The sequence below is a fragment of the Lottia gigantea genome (assembly GCF_000327385.1).
Source record: "Lottia gigantea unplaced genomic scaffold LOTGIsca_76, whole genome shotgun sequence".
In the NCBI taxonomy this organism is placed as follows: Eukaryota; Metazoa; Mollusca; class Gastropoda; family Lottiidae; genus Lottia; species Lottia gigantea.
In genome coordinates, this window is record NW_008710536.1 from 99,517 (window position 1) to 122,563 (window position 23,047).

General features: G+C 34.5%; 1 protein-coding gene across 1 annotated transcript; it reads right to left on the reverse strand.

The window, feature by feature from the left end:
- Positions 1-1,836: 1,836 nt before the first annotated feature.
- Positions 1,837-18,483, reverse strand: LOTGIDRAFT_236145 (hypothetical protein; the record flags this gene model as incomplete). Its single annotated transcript, XM_009066363.1, has 4 exons — positions 1,837-2,500; positions 3,006-3,273; positions 12,529-13,336; positions 18,467-18,483. 4 exons carry the CDS (start codon positions 18,481-18,483, stop codon positions 2,271-2,273), a joined length of 1,323 nt encoding a protein of 440 aa, XP_009064611.1. The 3' UTR covers positions 1,837-2,270.
- Between the last annotated feature and the right edge of the window lie 4,564 nt (positions 18,484-23,047).

Sequence of the window (23,047 nt, forward strand, 5' to 3'; positions counted from 1 at the left end):
CCTGGGACACGAATTCATATTAAAAAGGTCCAGGGTTACTGGAATATATATATGTATTTAGAAATGTGATTAAGGGATAAGGGATAAGTAATGACAAATAATCATCATTTAATGTGTCCAGTCCAGGAAATGGCCACAGCAGTGACCAACAAATATACATTATTAAAGACTCTATAATGATTTTGGATCTATTAATGGTGTGCTGGTTACTTTAATTACTCTTGATATCCTGATATACACCATTTAGATTACCATCAGTACTTAATAGTATAGAAATCAACATCAACATGCATTAGCCAGGTATGATGCTTTAAACTTTTAATGTCTATGGAAATTCTAATAGTCATGTTGATCAGTAATTTTTAACTTCGTGATATAAACTGATATCTGTGATGTTGTATGATGAACTTTGACTGGGTTGATTAGTGACTTAGAGCATTAGACCCAACCTTAGTGCTTCTTGTACCATCTAACCTTTAAACTCAAGTCAATCTCTTGGTACCCCTCTTCCAACAGAATAATCAAAGGGTACGGGATAGGTTGCAAAGGTTAATGGGCAGGGCAAACATAAATACCATAAACTGCGTACCATAAACCGATAGATTTTTATTCCCGTAAAAGACTCAACACAGAGCCCGCACTTACCCCAAGCAAGGTTTCGATTGGGAACCAGGGTTTATTTATGGCTAATCTTACTTTAAGAATCTGAAACTCAAGACCTTCTAGAGCATAAACATATTATCCTTTTGTTTTGCATTCGGTTGAAAATTCAAAAAGAAAAGGAAAAAGAAAATTAACAATCCATCTCTTCAGTAAACTTTTTCTTAATCTCGATGTAGCCATTCGAAGTAATTCCTTTAATTTTCCAAATTAAATTAAGAATTGGAGTGATATATTTATTTTCATTGTAAACCAGAAGGTCGTAGTGACTCAAGATAGTAGATTTTAATATCTTCGGATTCTCGACAAGTCTTTTCATTAAACAGTTAGAAATCGAGCACTGGAGAATTAGAAGATGTTCTGTCTGAATTCTAATAGCCAAACTGTCAATACGACTTAATGGACTCGCTAGCTAACTTTAAGCCAATTTCCGGCTCGTCTCTTGAGGATAACGTGGATTAGACCATTCCGTAAGAGAAATGAACTGGATTAGAACGCACTATTGGAGATAAGACAAGGATTAGAGCAGATCTCAACAGAATAAATTGTCTGCTTACATCCCCCTTAAGTTCTAGTGTAGGCGAGGATTGAATCAGCTTCGCTTTGTCAAGGTAGTATGCTACCGGGAGTACTAGTTGACTTAACATAGCACGAGTACTCACGATTCGATCTTTAGCACGTTTTACACAAATCCATGTTCGCAATGTCAAGGTAATTCAAACTTTGCCTTCTACCTCGATATCATTCTGCAATTTTCTTTTATCACGAAAGATTGTAAATGGGGCGATTTGACTGGATTGTATGCTAGGGAACACAACCAATCAGAGCCCTCGTCGGAAAGACTATGAACTATATGGCTGCGCGTGAAGCTGTTAATTCACGTCTGCGTTGTGAACTTCTGTTTTGATTAACAGACGAAATTTTTTTTTTTCTATATGCCAAGAAAATTCAAGAAAAGTACCTAAAGATGTAAAGGTATTAGACGGAGTTCGTGTGAAGATATATTTGTAACTGTCAAAGGAATTGCTAACGTTCGATCAGTAAGTACCATAATAATTACAGTCACTGGCACTCCGGGTAGCGTCTACGAAACAAGAAAAAACCTTAACAGATAAAAAAAACTTTTAAAATTTTAAAGTTGCCTTCAAGGGATTTGAAAGTAGATCTCAATTCAAATTGAAAAATCGACTGAAAATGTTTTATTATAAATCACATTGAAAGATAAATCATATCTTGGAGAATGAAATTGAAATCATTCTCGAGTTAAATCTATAAAATGTCTACAGCAAAAATGGAAATTGGATGAAACATTTTCAATGCAAAGTTTCCATATCTTATTCTTGTAATACCGTAGCCCATTTTGAACAGATTTGCACAAGCCCGAACGTTGGCGCAATGAAAAAATTAAAAAAAAATTATTGTAAATGCATAATCCAACATGCCTCCAACCAAAATATAATGTTGTGAAAAAATGTTTGAAACTTCAATAAAAATTTCATTAGCTTTAAGATTAATCCTTAGCCTAATTCCAATTTTTGCAAATTTTTCATTCCAAATGAAAATCGTCATTCTTCACTCATTTTTCCTTCGTTAGTTCGTTCATAGTTTACTTATAAAGCCACAATTTCTTTCAACTGTCTATTGTAAATTTGTAATTTTATTTCAATAATACTGTAGAGCGATAGTGCTATAGCTAGGACGGCAGCCATGATGTAAACTTTCGTCTCTACACACAGGAAGTAGCTGTAACCAAAGGCAACGGCACATCCAGTAGCATGGAACATCCGGTATGAAGAAAACGCAGCTTCCTGTTTGTGAGCAAAGAGAACACCGAACAAAGCTGGAAAGATAATAAAAAATGGAAATTAGTCTTATTGAAATAATTAAGTATAGAAATGGCGAAACCGTGTGGATTAGCTATTGTGAAGTATTGTAAATGGCTTAACGAAATAGTCAGGAAGGCTATTATACTATTGCCACATACTTAAAATACCAAGAAATTTGGAAATCATTTGTTCGATTATGGTTCCGCATTGCTTTTATCTTTTCATAGATTTAGTTAGATGTATCTGGTTACATAGATGAAGGGAATAAAGTTCAGAGGTATAAGATAGCAGTGTTTTGACGTTCAATTGAGATCCATTTTCACTTAATGGTTCCCGAAGTTGATGCAATCTGTCAACATCCAAGCATATTAGTCGTTTGGTTACCAAAAAGGCTAATGCGTTAGCAAAGTACATCAAACCGTTTAACGTTAAGTTCAATAATTCTAACATAACGGACAGGCAAATCACTGGACCCGGCATCAAGCCAAAGACCATTAACCTGAGAGCTAAATGACTTACTATATGTCTGTGTCTGCCAGATAGCATCACATAATCCCAAACATCCAGCAATTACATAGAAATTGGGGATATCAATAGGAAGAGGGCGCCATAACCATAAAACAATCAATAAACCAATATTAAAAATGGCTGCCGCTATAATGAAGGCAAATCGCTTGATATGTTTGGATATGAAGCCAATTACTAAGGAGGATATTGAACTAACTGTACCAAAACAAACCAATAAAGGACCAATACCATTGACTCCTAAAGTACAGTTTACATACGACTGAAATGTAGAAAATAAAAGTTATTTAAATAGATGTACAATGAATAGTTACCATTTTCAAAATGGCGTCTTTAATTCAATATGACTATTTTTTAAGTCAGAGAGGCCCACGATAATTCTTTTCATACTGTACAAACGAAGGTTACGAACGTTGTCTTTTCTCAGATATTCTAAATTCAAATATGCCAAGTGGGATAAGATTAGACTAAATGCTTTTAACTGCGCTACATTAAATTGGGTCGATCAAAAAAGATCTGTTGCACCAGAACCTGAATTCGAATTTCAATGCTAAAAATTGATAGAGCTTGCTGAAATTGATCTCTATATTAGATGTAAAATAAAATATTAAGCCTTTAAATCTTGGATGATAGTTTTTAGTGTTCGCTGTTGATTCTACTTGAGGTCGTGGCCCTCTAAAACGGACGCTTGTCAGGACCCCCACACCCCTGCCTCCCTTCTTCCATTTTCAAAACTCTCATCATTTTAAATAGAGCAACCCCCAAATTCTGTTGCCCCCACCAACCCAGCTTATGATAAGAGGCAAGAAAATTCTTTAGTCTCTACCAATCATTCCAAGTCAAAGTCAGGGGCTAATCTCGGTAATGGGGCTACAGTAATCAAGTCACAGAAGCAATCAGTGAGGCGTAAGAACATTACTCATAGATTAAACAAGATCTATGGTAAAAGTAAATAGTAATAAATTGTTCGACCAAATTTTCCAGTCTTGTTGATTGAACCTTGAGGGATCACGCTATTGATTCACTGCCCCCAATATGTTAGAGAATTTATACAAGGCAATTCATTCTGTGTAAAGATTTATCTTAATAAAATCGATTTCGTCTCGACCAATTCCACTTTTCCTGTAGAAAACCATTTCATTCAATAAATTACTAGAGCAACCCACAAGAATGTATTTTTGGTTTGACAGTGTTATCACTCATAGTAATGTGTTATTTGAGGTTTTATTACATTTAAAGGATTTGCTTTCAGTAATAACATTAATTGGTATGGTAAAATCATACTTGGTATAGCTAGAGGAAAGAGCAAATAGCTGTCTTGGATGCGCTCAACTTAACATACTCGTTAAAGAAAGGGGCAAAGCAGAGCTACAAATGAACGTTAGGGTTAGGTTAGGACTATTCGAGAAATAAACATTAGGCCTACTCGAAAATACAAAACGGTTTATAAATATTTATATCTTTTAATATGTTATAGAAAATCTATATGTGTGTAACAAAAGAAAACATGTTTTTTTTTTTTCAAAATTGTGTGTTATTTTGTAGCGGGCGCATACTCTCGTTTTAAATTATAACATATACAAAATATACACAATCTTTTATATATGTTTACATGAAACACGAGATAAATTCTTAAGATTCCGTGCAAAATATTAAAGAACCGATTCGCAATTTCCGGAGGTTGATTAGGGCCATGAATATTTGTAAATAGTCGTCAGAAGTACAAAAATCGCATAATTCCTTCAAAAATATGTCAGACCAGAAATTTCTCTTTCTATTTCTATATATGGTGGATTATCAAGAAAAGACGAATCGTCTTGTAACTTTCAATCGCGGATAATTCTGTAAACAAATGGATTACACAGCTCAAAATCCCGTTTCTGAGACTAAGGTACGATTGGCCAAAGGAATGGCGAATCTGTCCCTTTAAGCGTTTTATTCCACGGAGATTAACTATTCTATATAAAGAATCATAGAATTTTCTTTTATTTCCTTTTGATATTTCTAGAACATGCTTATTGCTGTTATCTCGACGGTAATCTTTTGTTATCAGTTCCTATCAGAAAGATTATAGAACTCTAGCCTTTGTTTGATATAAACAACATGTTCTTGAAATGTCTATGAGCCATTGTTCGAGGCTATAAAGTATAATTAATACTTTTTTTTCGAATTATAATATAACTCAAAAATGTTCTCTGTAGCATAATCTATTCCACGGTGAGATACTGCACGTGCTTCCCCCACTATATACAATGTAAGGTCCGAGGCTAGCTTACTTGAACTGAGGGTACCAATAGGAACCAATGGGGGTGGGGGATAACTTCAGGTTTCACATGGAGGATTTGAGTTAAAGAAAAAAACTTGTTAGGGAACAAAACCATATTATAAAAATCATATTTTTCTGTCCCCCTCCCTTGTGCCCACATCGGCGTCGACACTGAATACGCACATTGTTCTGAAAGTTAAAGAGCTATTACCAGTAGAGAAAGCTTTAATTTTCTTGGAAAAAGGACAAGGCAATACCTACCCAGACATGGATTCTGAAAGTTATTTCGCGTGAACATTGTACTCTAGGTAATTATTGTTAAGCACCATAAAATTTTCAAACATTATGTAAAGTAGAAAGCTTTTATATTGTAATTTTCTAATAGAGTGATATAAAAGCTGATATCAAATAAGATACTTGACCGAATTTCTCAAATTGTTTATAATGTTTTATTCTAATGGCAACATTTCAAATTCTGAAAGAGAGAAAACCTGGCAAATTTTCTAATGAAATTTGACTTTACGCTGATCCCAAGAGTAATGACGTTCTTATACTTTCGTTTTTATTTTCGATTTTAATGGAAAAAGGAAAATGACTTTGGAAGCCACTTCGCTTATTCCATTCCATCAACGACTATTGACTTTATATTGGCAGTTTCGCTAATAACATTTCAATCAAAAACCTTTACAGATCCAAGTAGCACAATTTGAAGAGTGTATTTTTGGTAAAATCATATTAAAAACGAACTCTTCTTAATAAAAAACCTTTCTAGTTTGTTAGTTCCAAGTAAGCCTCGAGCGCAACTCTGACCTGACAACTCCATCAGCATTATTCAAGCTAATTACCAGAGAGACGATGATTTTTTCATCTTTGAGATAGGATATGCGCTCCCAAACCAAATTAAAAAGCAATAATGACTGTACACCATACACAGTTTGATAAGACGATATTTCAATATTCAGACCAACGATATTTACATTTGTCCTTCTATTATGTCCATAAGACTGGCACCGCCAGTGATTCTGTGCACTATAAACCTATAACTCTAGCCAGAATTGATCAGTACAATCATGTTGAAATAATTATCATAACATTCCATTTACAATTAGTTTGCACTTCCTCTAATAATACAAAACCTATATATAAACGTTGTGGAATTGTGCGTTGGATGCCCCGTGGCTTTTTAATTTATCTTTTATAGATAACATTGCCGTATCGATTTTCTTGAGAACTGAAGTCTGTATGATTATTTTCCAATAATACGTTTTCTATAATGGATGCATGCATCTTTAGTCTCATGGGTAAACAAATTGCTTTTACAGTGAACAGATCAGATGTTTTTATTTACACTATCGATGCTATTACGTGATATTTAAGGCTTCTACGATTGAAATGCCACTCCAATCTACAAGCAACTATTTTGATATCACTCGATAAATGGGGTCGGGGTGACTCAGCGAGATGACTTATCCATAGATCAGAGGTTTAATCCCAGAATGGGTCAAACAATGCCGTTCTCAACTGAGTTTTCCCATGTCTCTGATGCATATCGTTTGGGTGTGGAACAACAAACAGGGGACTCTTTTTATCAGGCTCGTAGATTATTCAGAGGGGCAATGGTGTATGATGTTTAGTTGCAGTAATGGAATTGGTCGGTTGTCAGAATTTATTTCTTTAACGGTAGGGGGGGGGGGGGGGGTCCTTTTTGTTAGAGGGTGCATAGTCCTTACCCCCAGTAGCTATGGTCCTGCTTTTAGTAAAGATGCTTGGAACAATCAGATATCGGATAAGATAAACTATTGTTGCTGCCAAGCCAAAATTGCGCATTGTTGCGTAGTCTAACCTCATTAGCCCAGAAAGAAAGAATGAGGTGCCCGTGTAATCTTTCTATCAGCCATTCCTTAGCCCAACCTCTTGGCATTGATATTTCCCGGATTAACCATTCACATCTACAGATCGACTACAGAAGTATGAACAAAAAATGCAACTTTTTAACTTAGTCAAAAAGAGTCTTTTTTCAGCAATAGACTTACCTGGTATCAAAACATTTAATGCAATAAATATTATCTTAATATCGTCTTATATAGAGAAACTATTTTTTAGTCATGGCAACTGTTAAGTCCAACTGATGAATATATACACTGGTTGATCAAGTTTGAGACTTTAAATTTTATGTCCGTTCTAAGAGGTAGTATTCCATTAATTAAGCAACGGTATGAGTATTATAAAGATGATTGAAATAGACAATGACAAGAAAACTCATTATCATTCCTTTAAAATTACATGTTTGTATATTCTAGTCCAATATTTTAAATTCTTATTTCATGCAGTTATTTTGAGGAAGGAAAACGCATTAACCCATTTTTAAACGACAACAAACATATAAAATTACTCTATATTTTATGTATCATTCGCAATGCTGTAAATTTATATATGACAATATGATTATCTTTACATATAGATGAGAATTTTAAAATTGATTTGTTGGCATTCCCAAGATAAGTAAGAAAACTTATTGCAGTTATAACATTTAGTACAATAGTCAACAGGTACTGCGAGATTATTATTTAAAGGGACAGATTGGCCATTTTCGGGCGTTGATTTGAATATTTGTGAACAGTCTTCAGAATTACTACATATAAACGGAAATCGCATAATTCCTTCAAAAAGACCTCAAACTAGAATTGTCACTTTCTATTTCTATGTAGGTCTTTATGACAGAGTCTCAAGAAAAGGCGAGTCATCATGCTAACTTTCATATACGGATAAATCTGGACAAACGTGGATTTGAAGGCTGAAATGTCTGTGAACACTATTACTGATAAGTTAAGCTGAAAAATTCCCGTTTCTGAGACTTCTGGTCAATCTGCTGGCGAACCTGTCCCTTCATCGAATCACCATAGCGATTGTGATTAAATTCACCACAGTTATCACAACAGGGACTGCGAGCTACTATTACCACAATTGACAGTTAATTTACCATAAATAGGTCTGCTGCCACAGTAAGTTATTGTAGTTATCTTCATGTGATCAAGGTTACCCCAGGTATTACATAGGGGTTGTGAACAAATTTATAACAATAATTGTAGTTATCTTCATAGACTCTATAGGGACTGTTATCAAATTTACCACAAGTACAGTGGCGTTTCTATGAAGCATTAAGTGGAAGGGTCGAGTGGGGGCCACATAATTGTCGAGAGAGGGCAGAGGGGAAGGGCAATAGCACCTAGCATTTTAGAACTCAGTGGTTTGAAATTTGAAACTGGATGGGGGATGGGAAAACGCATTGCCAGCCAGTTTCCAACCCTCTTGGCTCCTATAGAACCTTATCACAATAAGGGTTGAGAGCAAATTTACCACAGTAATAACATTCGTCAGAAAAAAAGATTAAGAACCAATGTATCTCAATAACAGGTTGTAATCCTGCTTGAAGAAGGAATTTCAAAGAAATATATCAAGAATCAAAGACGTACGGAATTAAAGGAACGAAATGGGAATGTGAGTACTGATGAAGAGACAAACAACACGATACTGACAGTCTCATTATCCTCTATACTGACATAGAAACCTTTTAAATGTCTTTTATATGATTTCATATTGTCTACTCTTGTTCGACATTACAACATTAGCTTTCACCGTCTCTTTGTGTTAGTATAGGGTGAAGAAATCAAATGTTTTCTGAAAGACATTTTCTCTTGACAGCCCAGACGTCTGTCGTGAAATTGCTTCAAACAGTAAATAGATTTACATCATCTGATTCTAGATTTTTGCGGGTTTTGAAGTAAGGAAGATCAACGCGAAATGCAGTGTGCTTAGTTGTAACAGTGTCAAATCATTTGTAGGTGTATTTACCGTATTTATCGAAATAATAAAAGCCGATTTTTCATGACCTGTATAAAGGTTTAATTTCTTATTTCAATAGCACACAAGTCTCCATCGTGTCCAAACCACAACCCCATTCGTCATACTTTCTGAATAAGACCATGTTAAAACCCGTATTCCTGTTACGATGGCAAGTCTCATTTGTTTTTATAATTCCAACGCATTTGATTACATAATCGCTTTTCCCACGTAGCATCACCCATTAACATCATTAACGGCTGTATTGATCACCCTTCCCCTCTTCCCTCAGAAACAATACAAAAAGATTGTATGTTTAAAGGGACAAGTTCGCTATTTTTCCGTCTAGAATTGTCTGCGTTTTAAAGTTAAAATAGTGACTCGTCTTTCTTGAGATTCTGCCGTATATAGAAATTGCATAAAAGGAAATAGAAAGTGAAATCCTAGTTTGGCGTACTTTAGAAGAATTTAACGATTTGTGGATATTTCTGTAATTCTGAAGACTATTTACAAATATACAAGACCCAAATCAACCACCCAAAATGGCAAACCTGACTCTTTATGTTTATAATGAAAATTTGAAGATCACCGCACTATTTGATCGTAACTGAAGATTAAAAATCTAGAAAGTTATCGTTATGTCATTCTTATCTAAATACAAATGTATTAGCTATTTGCTTGGTTTAAATTGAAACTATATATGGAATAAAATAATCATTTCGACAAAAAATGCTTTGAAAACCCACTGCTGTAAACATCCTCTTCTAAAGAGTAATTGATCTTGTTGTACGAAAGTAATTGAATGGTTTTCGTCACCTTTAGTAATTGATAAGTTTAACCATACAATTGCATGAAGATGCTCTTAATGTCATTGTTGAAAAACGACAGTTTCTCGATATCCATTACATTATCCCTGATCTCGAGTTGACAAAGAAAATCAGTAGTAATGAAATTGTGGCAACTTGAAATATTCTGTAAGATTAGATAACAATGTTTGTCTATGGCCCTGGCTCAGGAAGAACCCACAAGCGCTCCAGAGGATACTTTGTAGGAAATTTTCGAACGCAGTCTTATTAAAACAAAAACGAAAGAAAGATAGAATTTACTAAAAACCAGCTTGTCATCGAACAATTCTCTTGGTATTGATCTTTCCCGGATTATCTGAAGAAGACAACTTTGGCAACGATATTTGGAAAAATTATTCCAATTATTATTTTTACTTCCCCCATGAAGGCACGGTGAGTGGTGGGTGTGGGGGAAATGGGTCCTTGGGCTACCAGACATCGAATATTCGTACATATAATAGACAAAACGAATGGACTGATTTATTTTGGGGAGGAATAGATTTGGATGAAGTTGGAGGAATTATCTCACTTGAGAAGCACTGATATATGCCCACAAAATAAGGCGTCGCTACTCAACGAGAGTTCTATCAGCTGAAGTAGCAAAATTGAAGGAAATGATCCCTGTAATAGCATCAAAACCAACAATCAGATTATAATTACAAGCTTCTTTATTTTGATTGATGCAGTATTTATTAACACTGATTGGCAATCAATACAAATCAATTTTGTCGTCTGGCAAATTCACTTGATTTGGCATTTGCCTAATAACTTATTAATGATATAATATTTGAAGATGCTTCAAGAATAATCACACACTTTCTTCTTGCATAAGTTATCAACTCTTAATTGTTCTTAACTTGAATCAGTCGGATCCTATAAACCAAAAACTGCGCACTTAATCCAAAAGAAAATTAGGTTATTTGCCCTTACCATCCAAAATCATGACTTCCCCCCCTTAAAAACTTATTTTCATGACCCTAATCTTTTGTGTCAGTTTCTGTTCCATCTCTAAGCAACCAATCCCTCTGCCACCTCAAACACAAACTATTGTCTTAATTTTATGAGAATTGAAACAGCAGCCTCAAAAGAGTACTGTCATTCTTAGAATGTCTTTGCATTAATACAAAATACAAACATGAGCTCACATTATGTCTTCAAAAGTTGTATTTACAGAGGATTTGTCACTTTTGGGGTTGAAATTTCTAGGAGAATTTTTTTTTATCAAGGCCAAGATATTCTAAGACTATCAGTACTATCTTTTTAGGTTGATATTCCAATTTTCAAAAATAATATCGAAAAAATTCAAAAAACGTTTTAATTTGCTCAGACAATAACATTGATGCTTTCAGTTGCAGGGTACTTTGGTTGACATATATTTCTATAGTCAGAAAACAAGCAGTAATAATTAACAGGGACCTATTAAACTCCATACGTAGACTAATATGAACGAGGGTTGTTCAATGTGTTAATGTTTAGAAGGAAATAGAAGCTCTATATTCAAGAAGATAATGTAAATATAATAAGAAGGCGTAAATCGCATCATTAAATATGTAAGACGTTAATAACTTCCCTTCTCCTTATTTTAATTACCTAATGTTTCATGCTTTATATAGAAAGTTAATTAACCTTTTTAACGCGCATATAGTAGATGGAATGATACGTTGTTTAAATTCATTAAGGACGCTCTGAGACTAATCAGACCTGCCTGAAACTGTTTAGAAAACATAACCTATACTCATTCAGAAAACATCGAAAGACACACAAACGCAGCATAATGGAAGAGTTTTATAAAATGTTAAAGGGACATAAGGGTCATCTTTTATTTGACCAATCATCCTTTAGTCTCAGAAACGGGAATTTTTTTTAAAGTAAGCCAATCAGTAATAGTGTTCACAGCTCATCATCGATATTTGAGCCTTCAAATCCACGTATATCCAGAATTATCTAGTTTTTAATGTTAAAATGCCGACTTTTCATTTTAAGATACCATATGATATACAGAAAAGACATATAGAAATAGTGAGTAAAATTCCTAGTTTGAATTATTTTTAAAGGAATTGTGCGATTTTCGTACATTTCTAGTACTTCTGAAGACTATTAATATATTTTCAAGTTTCAAACCAGCCCCCAAAATGCCACAGCTGTCCTCTAATAGTAATGGTGTAAAAGGCATTACATACATGTACACATATTATAGTAGTATGAGAATAAACTGAATGAAAAACACGGTAATTCAAAAGCCCATAATGTTATGAATGAGAACAATTTCAGTAGCTCAACCAGTAATTTTTTTAAACTTATGCTTACAGAGGGGTCTCAGAATTTAATGCTTGTTAATTGAAGATTTAAAGACTTTTAGTTAATGCTATTAATAGGGGTTGGGTCCCTGCGTCAACCGACGCCGGCATGCTAAAAGTGAAACTTTTTCAATGATAGTGCGATGGAATTTTTCACCCACTGTCGTCGTTCCGATCTGTGTGATCTGTGATTGAAATTCAGCAATCACCAGAAACAACGAGGCAATACAGTTCCCATGAAAAAAAGATACTAAATACACTATACATACCTTGGTAAAATCGCCGAACACAAAACCTTGTTCTAACCCAACAAATAATACCAATGGTATCAATAGCAAACATTTAGGATCCTTTAACATATTCAACGTGGATATCAACGTATCGGAGTTCGTTAGGTTCAATTCGGATTCAAAATCCGTTTTGACAATTTCAGTATTGTCCAGTAGAACACAGATTATAACTATTGCCATGATGCCACAAGCCAAGAATATTGTTAATAACATGTATTTGGTGGAATCTGGAACCACAATATCAAAATTTGACAATTCATTGGAATGGATATCACATTGACTAGCACCACAATGTCTGGTGTAGGTCGTATTGTCGAACAGATTGCCATAAGAAACGTTGGAGTGCAGAACCACAGTAGAAATGAGGTTCCCCCAAATTTGACTACTCCGGTAGCAGCCATAAAATAACCCCATGAACTTGTTTATCATTGAGTCACATTCGTCCATTTGCATATGTTTAGCATAGGTGATTGACAATGTTGTTATATAAGTTGCCTGGGCACTCCATAAAGGACCAGCCATCAATCCCATTAAAATTCCAAAAGGTATAAGTACAAAATGCGAAGAGAAAAAATTGGCGCCAAAATAAGCAGTAATAACAGCGAAGGCTGCCACAATGGTCCATTTGGTGGTGATTTTGCTAATTAACCATGGTGCAAATAAACAGGAAATCACAGTACTGGTATATATACAACTTAAAGATACAAGTCCGATACCTGACGAATGAAGCACACTCTGTAGGCTTTGCAATGACACAAACGCCGTAAATATGAACATAAAGGCCACACTGAGGACCAAGGTGCTCTTGGTAGCTTTTTCATTCGTCATGTTTTTAACTGCAGCTAATGTTTTAGATTCATCTGGTAATGTGTGGTAGTTCAGGTTGGAGGGGCCGTTCGAGCTGCTCCGTCCACTGTGTCTGACATCTTCCCATGTCGGTGGGCCGGTGTATTCCGGACTGGACAATAATAAGAGATGGTCTTTCGATGGTGTGTTGTTACCAACCGGCATTCTGGATAGGATAAGATTTTCATCGGATCGATTTGACCTATCGAAGGTTGTAAATGCTGATAGTTTGGAATAACCTTATTTTACAATCTGAAAAGATAAAATAAATTAGTGTTACATTTGTTTACAATGAAATAAATAGTTGCATGACACACACACAGTTACCTAGTAAAGGTATTTTAAAAAATCTGTGTTTGCAATATACTTTCAGTAACGCCATTACTGGCGCAACTATAACTACCGAATCCCCGTGCACGCTAGCAGTACTATAATTAAAGAGTCTATTAATGCTATTCTGTCCCACTTTTCTGTCCAGAAACCTAAAATATTGCAATATTCTAGTCGTAATACTTGGTTTCACTTGCTTTGTCTCACGTATCACTAGCGCTTTTACTACCAATCATGGTATTTCTATGTCCAATTCTAGTTAGATTACGGTGCTATTCAGCACAGCGCCATGTTTTGTACTATCAAGATCTAGATAAGCAGTCTTCTTTTAGAGAAAGATCGATTCCATAAATTAATCAATGAAATATTAGTGAGCTGATCTCCAAAACACACATAACATTACTGACAGCAATATAATGTATTTGATGCTGAAATCTGTATATCGGCTTAGTACCGCGTTGTGTACGATCAAGCCCCGAAACACATAATTTGGGGAAAGTTCTCTCTCTCGAAAGTTCGATTTAATAATTTGAACAATTAAGTATTTTGACGAGCTGATCATCAAAACACACATTAGAATATTGATAGCAACAGAATGTACATGGTTATGAAATCTGTATTTTGGTACAGTACCCTGATAATATGTGCGATCAAGAAAAGCAACAAAATTGGCAGAAAGTCTTCTAACCCGAGAGCGTTCGATTAGATAACTTGAACAATGAAGTAACATTATATCAGCAAGCTAAACACCAAAAAATACAGAAGAATTTCGACAGCACTTAATCTGAAATCTTAAGAAAAAAAGGAAGTCCTCTATCTGGAGAATGGTCAATTCTATAATTGATGTAGTTGATAAGCTCACTGATCACCAAAATACACAAAAACATATTGACAGCAACAGAATGTACTCGATGCTAGAATCTGAATAATGTCCTACATTAACCTCATCAAAATACATGCTAATGGTGATTTAGTGGTGGTCGAGATTTATTACAGACCGAGTACAGTGTGGCTAAAATCAGTGTAAATTGCTCTGTAGGGAATATTGACTGGAGATATGAATTGTCAATAGGAATACTAAATCAAGTCATGCTATGTAATGAAGAGCAGATTAGTGCTTGATTAATATCTCCTATGAATAAGTTCCACTCCTTAATCTATTGATTGGTGAAATATGGTATGTCTCGTTTCGAGAATACACCTAGAACTAAGATAGTTTCGAGAATACGGCGTTTGAAGTGCCAGACTGAATTGGAATCGGCAGCCTATTTCTTAACGACATTTGTTGTTTGTTCTATAGTTACCAGAGTTATCAAAGGATATTTAAAAATCTGTTCATTAAAAACGAATACAAAAAAATAAATGTCCATAACATTGTGGTTGTCAGGAACAGAATTGAGATCTGTGGTGTTAATCACAATAACTCTAATGACAGTTGCTCTAAAAGCCAATTAGATAATGCATGTTACGAAGTTTCCGACAGGCACCTGATTTCATATCAACCATCACGATATATCTCTATATTTTCTGCTGTTTCTGATAGTCTCGAAATCATTATGTCATTAATTAGTTAATTACTGTTGATGAGGATGAATCTTATCTAAAACAAGAAAAGAAAGAAACATCCCACATTTTACGAAAAGATCAACTTCATGATTAGAGGATCCTGTTCACCACTTGATCTTTTGTTAAACCTCTTGACATTAATCTTGGATCTTGTTGGATTATCCGTACTCATTTACACCAGGGTCGATTGGAATGATGAAGAAAGATTACTTATTCAAGGTCACCAGACTTTCACACGTCGATCAAGATTAGAACCCACGACAAAAACACATACATTATAGAAATATTAAAAGAGAACTTGAATTATGTTGTTACTCAGTTTCACGCTCATTAAGAGATTATGTATATTATTTGAAAAAATTGCATTTCAATATATGCATTGATATAAGTATTTGTTTATAGCCGTAAGTCGAGGATCACGTAAAATTATAAGTTGTAAACATGAGTTCAAGGTCAGGTTTTATAGTAATATTATTCATTACACAGTGTTTATTATTTATTAGTGTATATTATAAAATGTTAAGAATCTTTTACATTGAACTTCATAAGGAATTGTAAAGAGGTTTTCTAAAAAATCGCAAAATATTCTGTATCATATAAGGCCCTTCGCGCTTAGTGACGTTTAGCACTTAGTTTTGGTGGAATTACAGGAACCACAGAAATCTGATTGAAAATTAGAATGGTATAAATAGATGCTGTCAGTGTCCCCGATACACATACAAATTTAGAAAACCTCTTTACTATTCCTTTAAGTAAAGTTATTACCTTTGCAAAAAAAAATCTGTTTGTTTCTAGTTCAAAAGTGGCATTTCTATGCATCATAAGGTCAAGGGGCCAAGTAGGGGTCACATAATTGTCTAGTTTAGAACAAAGTACAAGGCCTTTAGGAAGTCGATGATAAGAAATTTGAAAATGGGGTACGGAACGTCACTGTTTCTCAGAGCTGCATTTGAATGAAACTTATGACAACATTGGTTTCTGATTATGAATATGGCATAGTGAAATATGAGAAACTTTAGAGCCAATAAATAGTGTTATATGAAGTTTTATGAATGGAATATTGGTATAATGTAGTGTGTATTATCAGATTGATTAAAGATTGTGGCGGTATTATATGATCATATTGACAGTATTATAACATTTGATCAATATTGTATCGAACCAAAATCGTAATCTAGATTTAAAGGGGTCACTCAGTATCACAAATACAAAAATGAACCAAAAGGAACAATATAGTTCTACATTTTTGGCTTTTTGTCTTGATTTCCATTCAGCTGTAGCATCAATTTTCCCGATGATCTCCATTGACAATTGATCGTGTTGATCATGGAAAAATTCACAATCTAATAGGATCATCGTGATTAGTAAACGATTAAGATCACGATTACAATCGCACATGCGAATCTTGATAGTGGGAACATAGAATAAAAAATCAAGAAAAAGTGAACACCGTGGTTAGTCGGGCTGTAGCAGATGTATACATGTCGGGGTCCATTCGTAACGCAAATCGGAGCACCCTCAATCATGATCGCGAAAGATATGGTTCCATAACCCCATACTATCATAACGGAGCTCATCAGGTATTGATGAACGCCTCTGAACGTATCTTTATTAGATAGTCATGATTTTGGGAAAACCGATCGTTTCGATTGTGTCAAATCGAGATCCATTCGGAACAACAAACCAAAAATCATACCTGTTACATTGAGAATTGACAACTCGAGATCAGATCTTGTACGAGCGCAAAAAATGGTTTCGAAAGTTGGAATTTAATAGAAATGCCAGATGAACAATGGCGGTACAAACAGGGGGCAGACTGACGTAATGGGGAGACAACTGTTGAGGCTGAATTCAAAAATGCGGCATCTTCATGTAGACGTCATAGTCGCAGGCCTCTCATAGAGCGTCTGAGATGGTTTTCCCAAGAAAATTGTCGAAAATTAAATTGATTTGGTGCATATTTTGGGGCAAAAACGGATGGAAATAGTTTTTTTTTCTAATTTGTTAAAACTATAGTGGGGGTACAATTGGGGGTTTACACTGACATGGTGCCAGAGGGGATACAAGAAAAATGGTGTATACCTCTGCAGAAAAATTGTGATAATGTTTTCAAAATGTGCTTAGAATAATGTGGATTAGATGTCCTTGAACAAAACTAGACTACAAAGCTCCTTTAAACCACCTCATGTACTATATAATGAATATAATAATACTTTTATCGGTTTTTCGATCAATTGAACCATTATTGATGTATATTTATTGACTTATTTCTATCAGTTCCATGTATAGTTTGAACTTAACACCTTCAAGAAAATCAATATACCAAACAAGATATCTCTGGTGTCTTGTTTAATCATTAATTGAACAATTCTATATTTTGCGTTCCGATTTTGCTTAAGGTTTCTCATTTTAATGAACCATATAAAAATCCGAAGATAATAAAACCGACACAAAAACTCAAATTTCGTTTCAGTTCTTTATTTGAAATATAAATGTTGTCTGTTAATGGAATTAAAATTGCTTTAAGGGAAACTGCAGTTCAATTTTAAAATTTTGATCCGTGTATTGGTCGAAATTGATTTCAGATGAATCAAGCGCCTTAAGATGAGTCATTAGCTTTTGAATGAAAGTCATTGTCCATATACCGACGTTTTAATGATGTGCAATGTTTATCTAAGAAAATTACTTTAATAATATCTTACGTGTCTATTGTAATTAATTTTAAAAAAATGAATCGCCTAATTGACTGTATGTTTATGACTCAGTCTGTATGATTCAGTTTTTAATGATGAATATTTCTTTGAATAAAAATGATGTATAAAATGATAAGAGCTTACTTGAAAATGTGCTATTCGGTGTGCTTATTATTTCTTAATAAAAATCGCCATATATAATGTGAATTCGAGAATTCAAAAGAGGTGTTCTTCCTTTTTTGTAAGTTGACCTATCGGCCGAATGAAACAAAAATTAGCGGACAGTGGAATTTCTTTTCAAGCGAAACTTAAATTTATAAATAATTGACATCTTTATTATAGATTTGAAAACTTTTCTCTATCATCGACCTTATCTTATCGTAAGGAAAATTGATAATCCAGATTACAGAGAAATTCTTTTCACAGAATAATGATTCCGAGGGTCCATCCTTGTGAATGAAATTTAAACATCGTCGTATTACCAGGGGTTTTCAACCATTTTCTTTCTATTACACCTTTCAGGATCCTTAATAGATTTCATTACCTCATCACCCTATAAATTCTTACTATTACAGCAATCCCCCCCCCCCCCTCCGAGATTGAGAATCCGTATCTATAGACAGACTCAGTATGAGATAGACGTTTTTTGAATTATGATATTGTGATATGCCTACTGCTCTATCATTTGGAATTCGGCAACTCCCGCCACAATACTTACTATGCATACATTCAATAAGATTTTTAGAGTTGGCCTCGGGAATGTAAATATATAACAGAATTATTTTATTGTCATTCTTGTCCATTAGCAGAGTCAATGGTCAATTCTTTTTTCTCCTATGATTATTCCACGCTACATAGGAAAAATTGATTGCCCCCTGAAACAATGCAACCGACCAATTCCATTACTGCAACTAAACACATAACATCATGGCCCCTGTGGATATTTTATTTGCCCCTCTGGATAGTCAAGTCTGGCTGGGCCTAGATTATTCACTGAAAGATCCTTGAAAATATCTACAATACCACCCGAAGGTCAATGTGGGCGTAATGAATGCTTTACATCCGACGAAGCTTCTTCTTGAATAAAGCTCTCATTAACTATTTTTTTCATATTTGTATTGTGGGCGACCGATCGCTTTACATTCTCATCTTATCTGTTTGAAGTTATTTTGAGATTCTCCTTAAATCCTATAACACGATTATAAAATACAGAATAAAAAGTTTTTAGCCTCGAGCTGTTATCATCTAGTAGAAATTGTGATATTTTTTTTACTGTTTTCAAGGCTATTCTGATCTTTTATATATATCATACGATTCTTGACAATGGTTAAAGGAAAAAGATAGCCATTTTGGGGGGTTGATTTGTGCCTTGAATATAAGTTAATAGTCGTCAGAAGTACTAGCAATGTATAAATTTCATTTTCTATTTCTATATTTGTTCTTTCTATATCGTCTCAAGTAAAGGCGAGTCGTCATTTTAACTCTTAAACGCGGATAATTCTGGACACACATGGATTGGAAGGCTCAAATTTCGACAGTGAACTATGAAGACTATAACTGATTAGCCTGGCTAAAATTAAATAATACTGTTTCTGAGGCTTTATAAGGTACGATTTGTCAAGCTGTCCCTTTAAAAATATGCAATGATATCCTTTAAACATTGAACAGCACAAATTTTAAATAATCATTTGGAATGACTTTTTGTGCTTTAACACTCGACAAAGCATTGAAATTACTAACACATAAAATGACATTGGATATCGAGTTAATTGAGTAAAAGAGTTCTTTGTGGTTATTTTCATCGACTATATTTATGTTCTTTCCGACGCGACAGAGCATGACAATTTCTCATATATGCATATATTATGATATTGGTTTTTTATAATTATGGTTTTGATCCTTATACGTAATCAGGAGGCAAACACATGTAAATGAATAAACTTGTCTATAAAAAAGCAAATTTTGTTTGAAGGGGCAGTCTGTTTTTAAGTAGGATGGGAAAATGAAGTGTTAAAATTAAAACTCTAGACCAATGTCCAGAAAAAAATGTACCTCCTTACCTTTAACTTAAAGTATCCCGCCGCTAATGTTTTAGAACGCCAAAACTATTTAAAAGGCTTACGTAATGGGCATTTTGTAACTGCCTTTTTAACGTGAGAATTAACAGTTGATTATTACAGTAAATAGATACAGAAGAAGCATCTCCAAAATAACTCAAAAAAGAAAGTAAGCCATAATTTGTATTTCCTATAAATATTTTCGTGTTTGATAATAACGACATTGTCGAGTAGATTTCATTAGAGAATAATAGGACTATATGAACATATTGTAGTTTGTTTGAATTTCTACTAAATAAACTATAGAGTCTCATTGATTTATTTAGATCAATACGGTATTAGTTAGAGAAACTACATTGCATGATTTCTCTAACTTATAATCCAATTGATTATCAGTGGCATATGCTAGGGGTGGGGTGCATGGGTACTTGTATCGGGCTGTTATTTTAGATTATATTTCACAGTCATGGTCCCGAAAATTTAAGACAGGAGGTCCTAGTCGACGCTATGGAGGTTTACCTTCTACTCTTTTTCGTAACTTAAAGGGACAAGTGTGCCATTTTGGGGCGTTGATTTTTAGTCTTGAATATATAGTCTAATGTGTTACTTGTGAAGTCCACATACACCCATCTCGGTTCAGAAAATATGCCAAAGGATTAGTCAGAGATTTGCATTTGGTCTTTCTACGACGAATATTGGGCTATAAAAGACTGTCAACATCTTGCAATTTGCAATGAAGCAAATTGTGGCACAAGTCTTCTGTTTAATGATTAAAAACTTTTATCATGTCAATTCCTTTGACAGCACCACTGGCACAACCATCTTAACCTATATCGGAATGAACTCTGAACCTTCATGTCAGAGAACAAACCTCTTACTCACTAGGCCACCTTCCCCGAACTTTATCACAGAAAGTGCGAAACCTGGTTGAAAAATCCAACAGTGGCTCAACTTTACTGGACTTAATGGGTTGGGCCACTCTCCCAGCAATTCAGCAATTTTTCTGAGGGTGTGGACACCCTAGGGGAGGGGGGCCGTGGATTCGGTTCAACCAGTCCCTGTGGTAGTTGAAACACTGAACCCCCAATAAAAGGAACTATCTCGGCATTAAGACATTGAAACCAGAACTTCAGAGAACGTAAACAAGTTACCAGATACCATCGTCCATCCAATCTTATTTATCATTTGTAGAAGCAGTAATTATATTTTGATTAGACTTAACTCTACATCTAGGATCTAAATAGATTTTAAAATGAATAAATTGTTTATATTATTATCTATATCGTGATTGCGTTCGTATAAACAATTTGATAAACAGACGGTTTTAAAAAGCAGGCCTTATCAACATGACTTACTAACAGGCATAAATTATACAGAATTTCATTTACAAATACTTCATTATGATTGATATGACTGATCTAATTGGTGCATCAAAGGTGTTGGATCCAGTTGGATCCTGGCCCTTGATACAGTCGACTCATATTTTCGTCACTATTTTTTATTGGTTGCTTTAATTTTTTATTGGTTGCTTTACTTTTTTATTGGTTGCTTTATTAAATCTCGATCAATTACAAAACAAAATATCACGCGAAAGTCTTTCGGAGAGTCTTTTTGCAGCTGATTGAGCTCTTGAAGACGCACAATGCCGTTAGAGTTTGCAATAAGGGAAATTTTACCAGAGGAGCGGCATTGTCTACATTTTTTCGTATCAATGCATACACATCCTGTAGGACACGAGATATCGGTTTGTGGTCTCATCCGAAAAACGACATTATTCTGAAGAGATCAAAGGTACAGGGTGTCGCCTGACTCGCACACACTATATCAATATATGGTAAATAACTAAAATAACTAGATCGAGAACATAGTTTTCAGTTTGCGATGAAATGAATGCTTGAAACTTTCCAATTCTCAAAGGATGAGTAAATAAAATTAGAATCATGAATGAATAAAGGATTTTCAGACAGCTGATGAATAATTCAGTAACATTTTTTACTCTTCTTTCCAAACGACTGTGAATTCATCTGCTATTGGAGGCGTCGTTCAAATCGATGCTTCAACACTGATTTTAGTCTTGAATTTATGTAAATAAACTTCAAAAGTACTAGAAATGTACGAAAATCACATAAATTGTTCAAAAATACTTGAAACTAGGAATTTTCCTCATTATTCCTGTGTATTTTTTTTTACTATATATTATAGAGTATCTTAAATTGACTAGTGGTCATTTCAATATTAAAACGCAGATAATTCTGGACACACATAATTTAAAGGCTCAGATTTCGACGGTGAACTGTGAATACTATTACTGATTAACTTAGCCACAAAAAACAGTTCCTGAGACTAAAGTATGAATTGGTGAAAAAAAATGACCTACTTGTCCCTTTAAAAAGATTTCCCCGTGTCTGAAACTGATTTCACTTTGGTTACAACTGATTAACATTTGAAACTGATTTCATAATGGTTTTCTTGTATTTGAAAACTGATTTCACTGTGCTAACAACTTATATCAACATTCGAATAAAAGGCGTAGGAGAGACCGAAAAAATATCGGGCAACAACCCGAAAACACAGGTAAACCGAGAAAAAAACGTAAAATTCGTGGGAAAATTTCGGGCAAACCAGCCAGCCTTCGACAGCAAGTAATTAAAAAGGGGTAGGCTAATGCTGCCATCTTGACAAGTATTCTTTCATGGCTTAATAAGTACGTGGGGTTGCTCGTCTTCATCACCTAAACAGGAGCAGAACATAGGACGTAAAACTCCCTTAAAACAGAAAGTATTCATGTATGAGTTTTTCTTATTATCTATAAAATACTATAATCACAAGTCTTAATATCTTTTGTATAGTAGAAATTTCCAGACGTGACCATTGACTGTCCATGAATAATACTGTTATTAATGTTAAACATTCTTTATTAGCCTTTAACATATCTGTTACAAACGCCAGTATCTTATAGTTATTGTTAGAAATGCCTTTACAATGATTGCTGGTGTGGCACCAGGC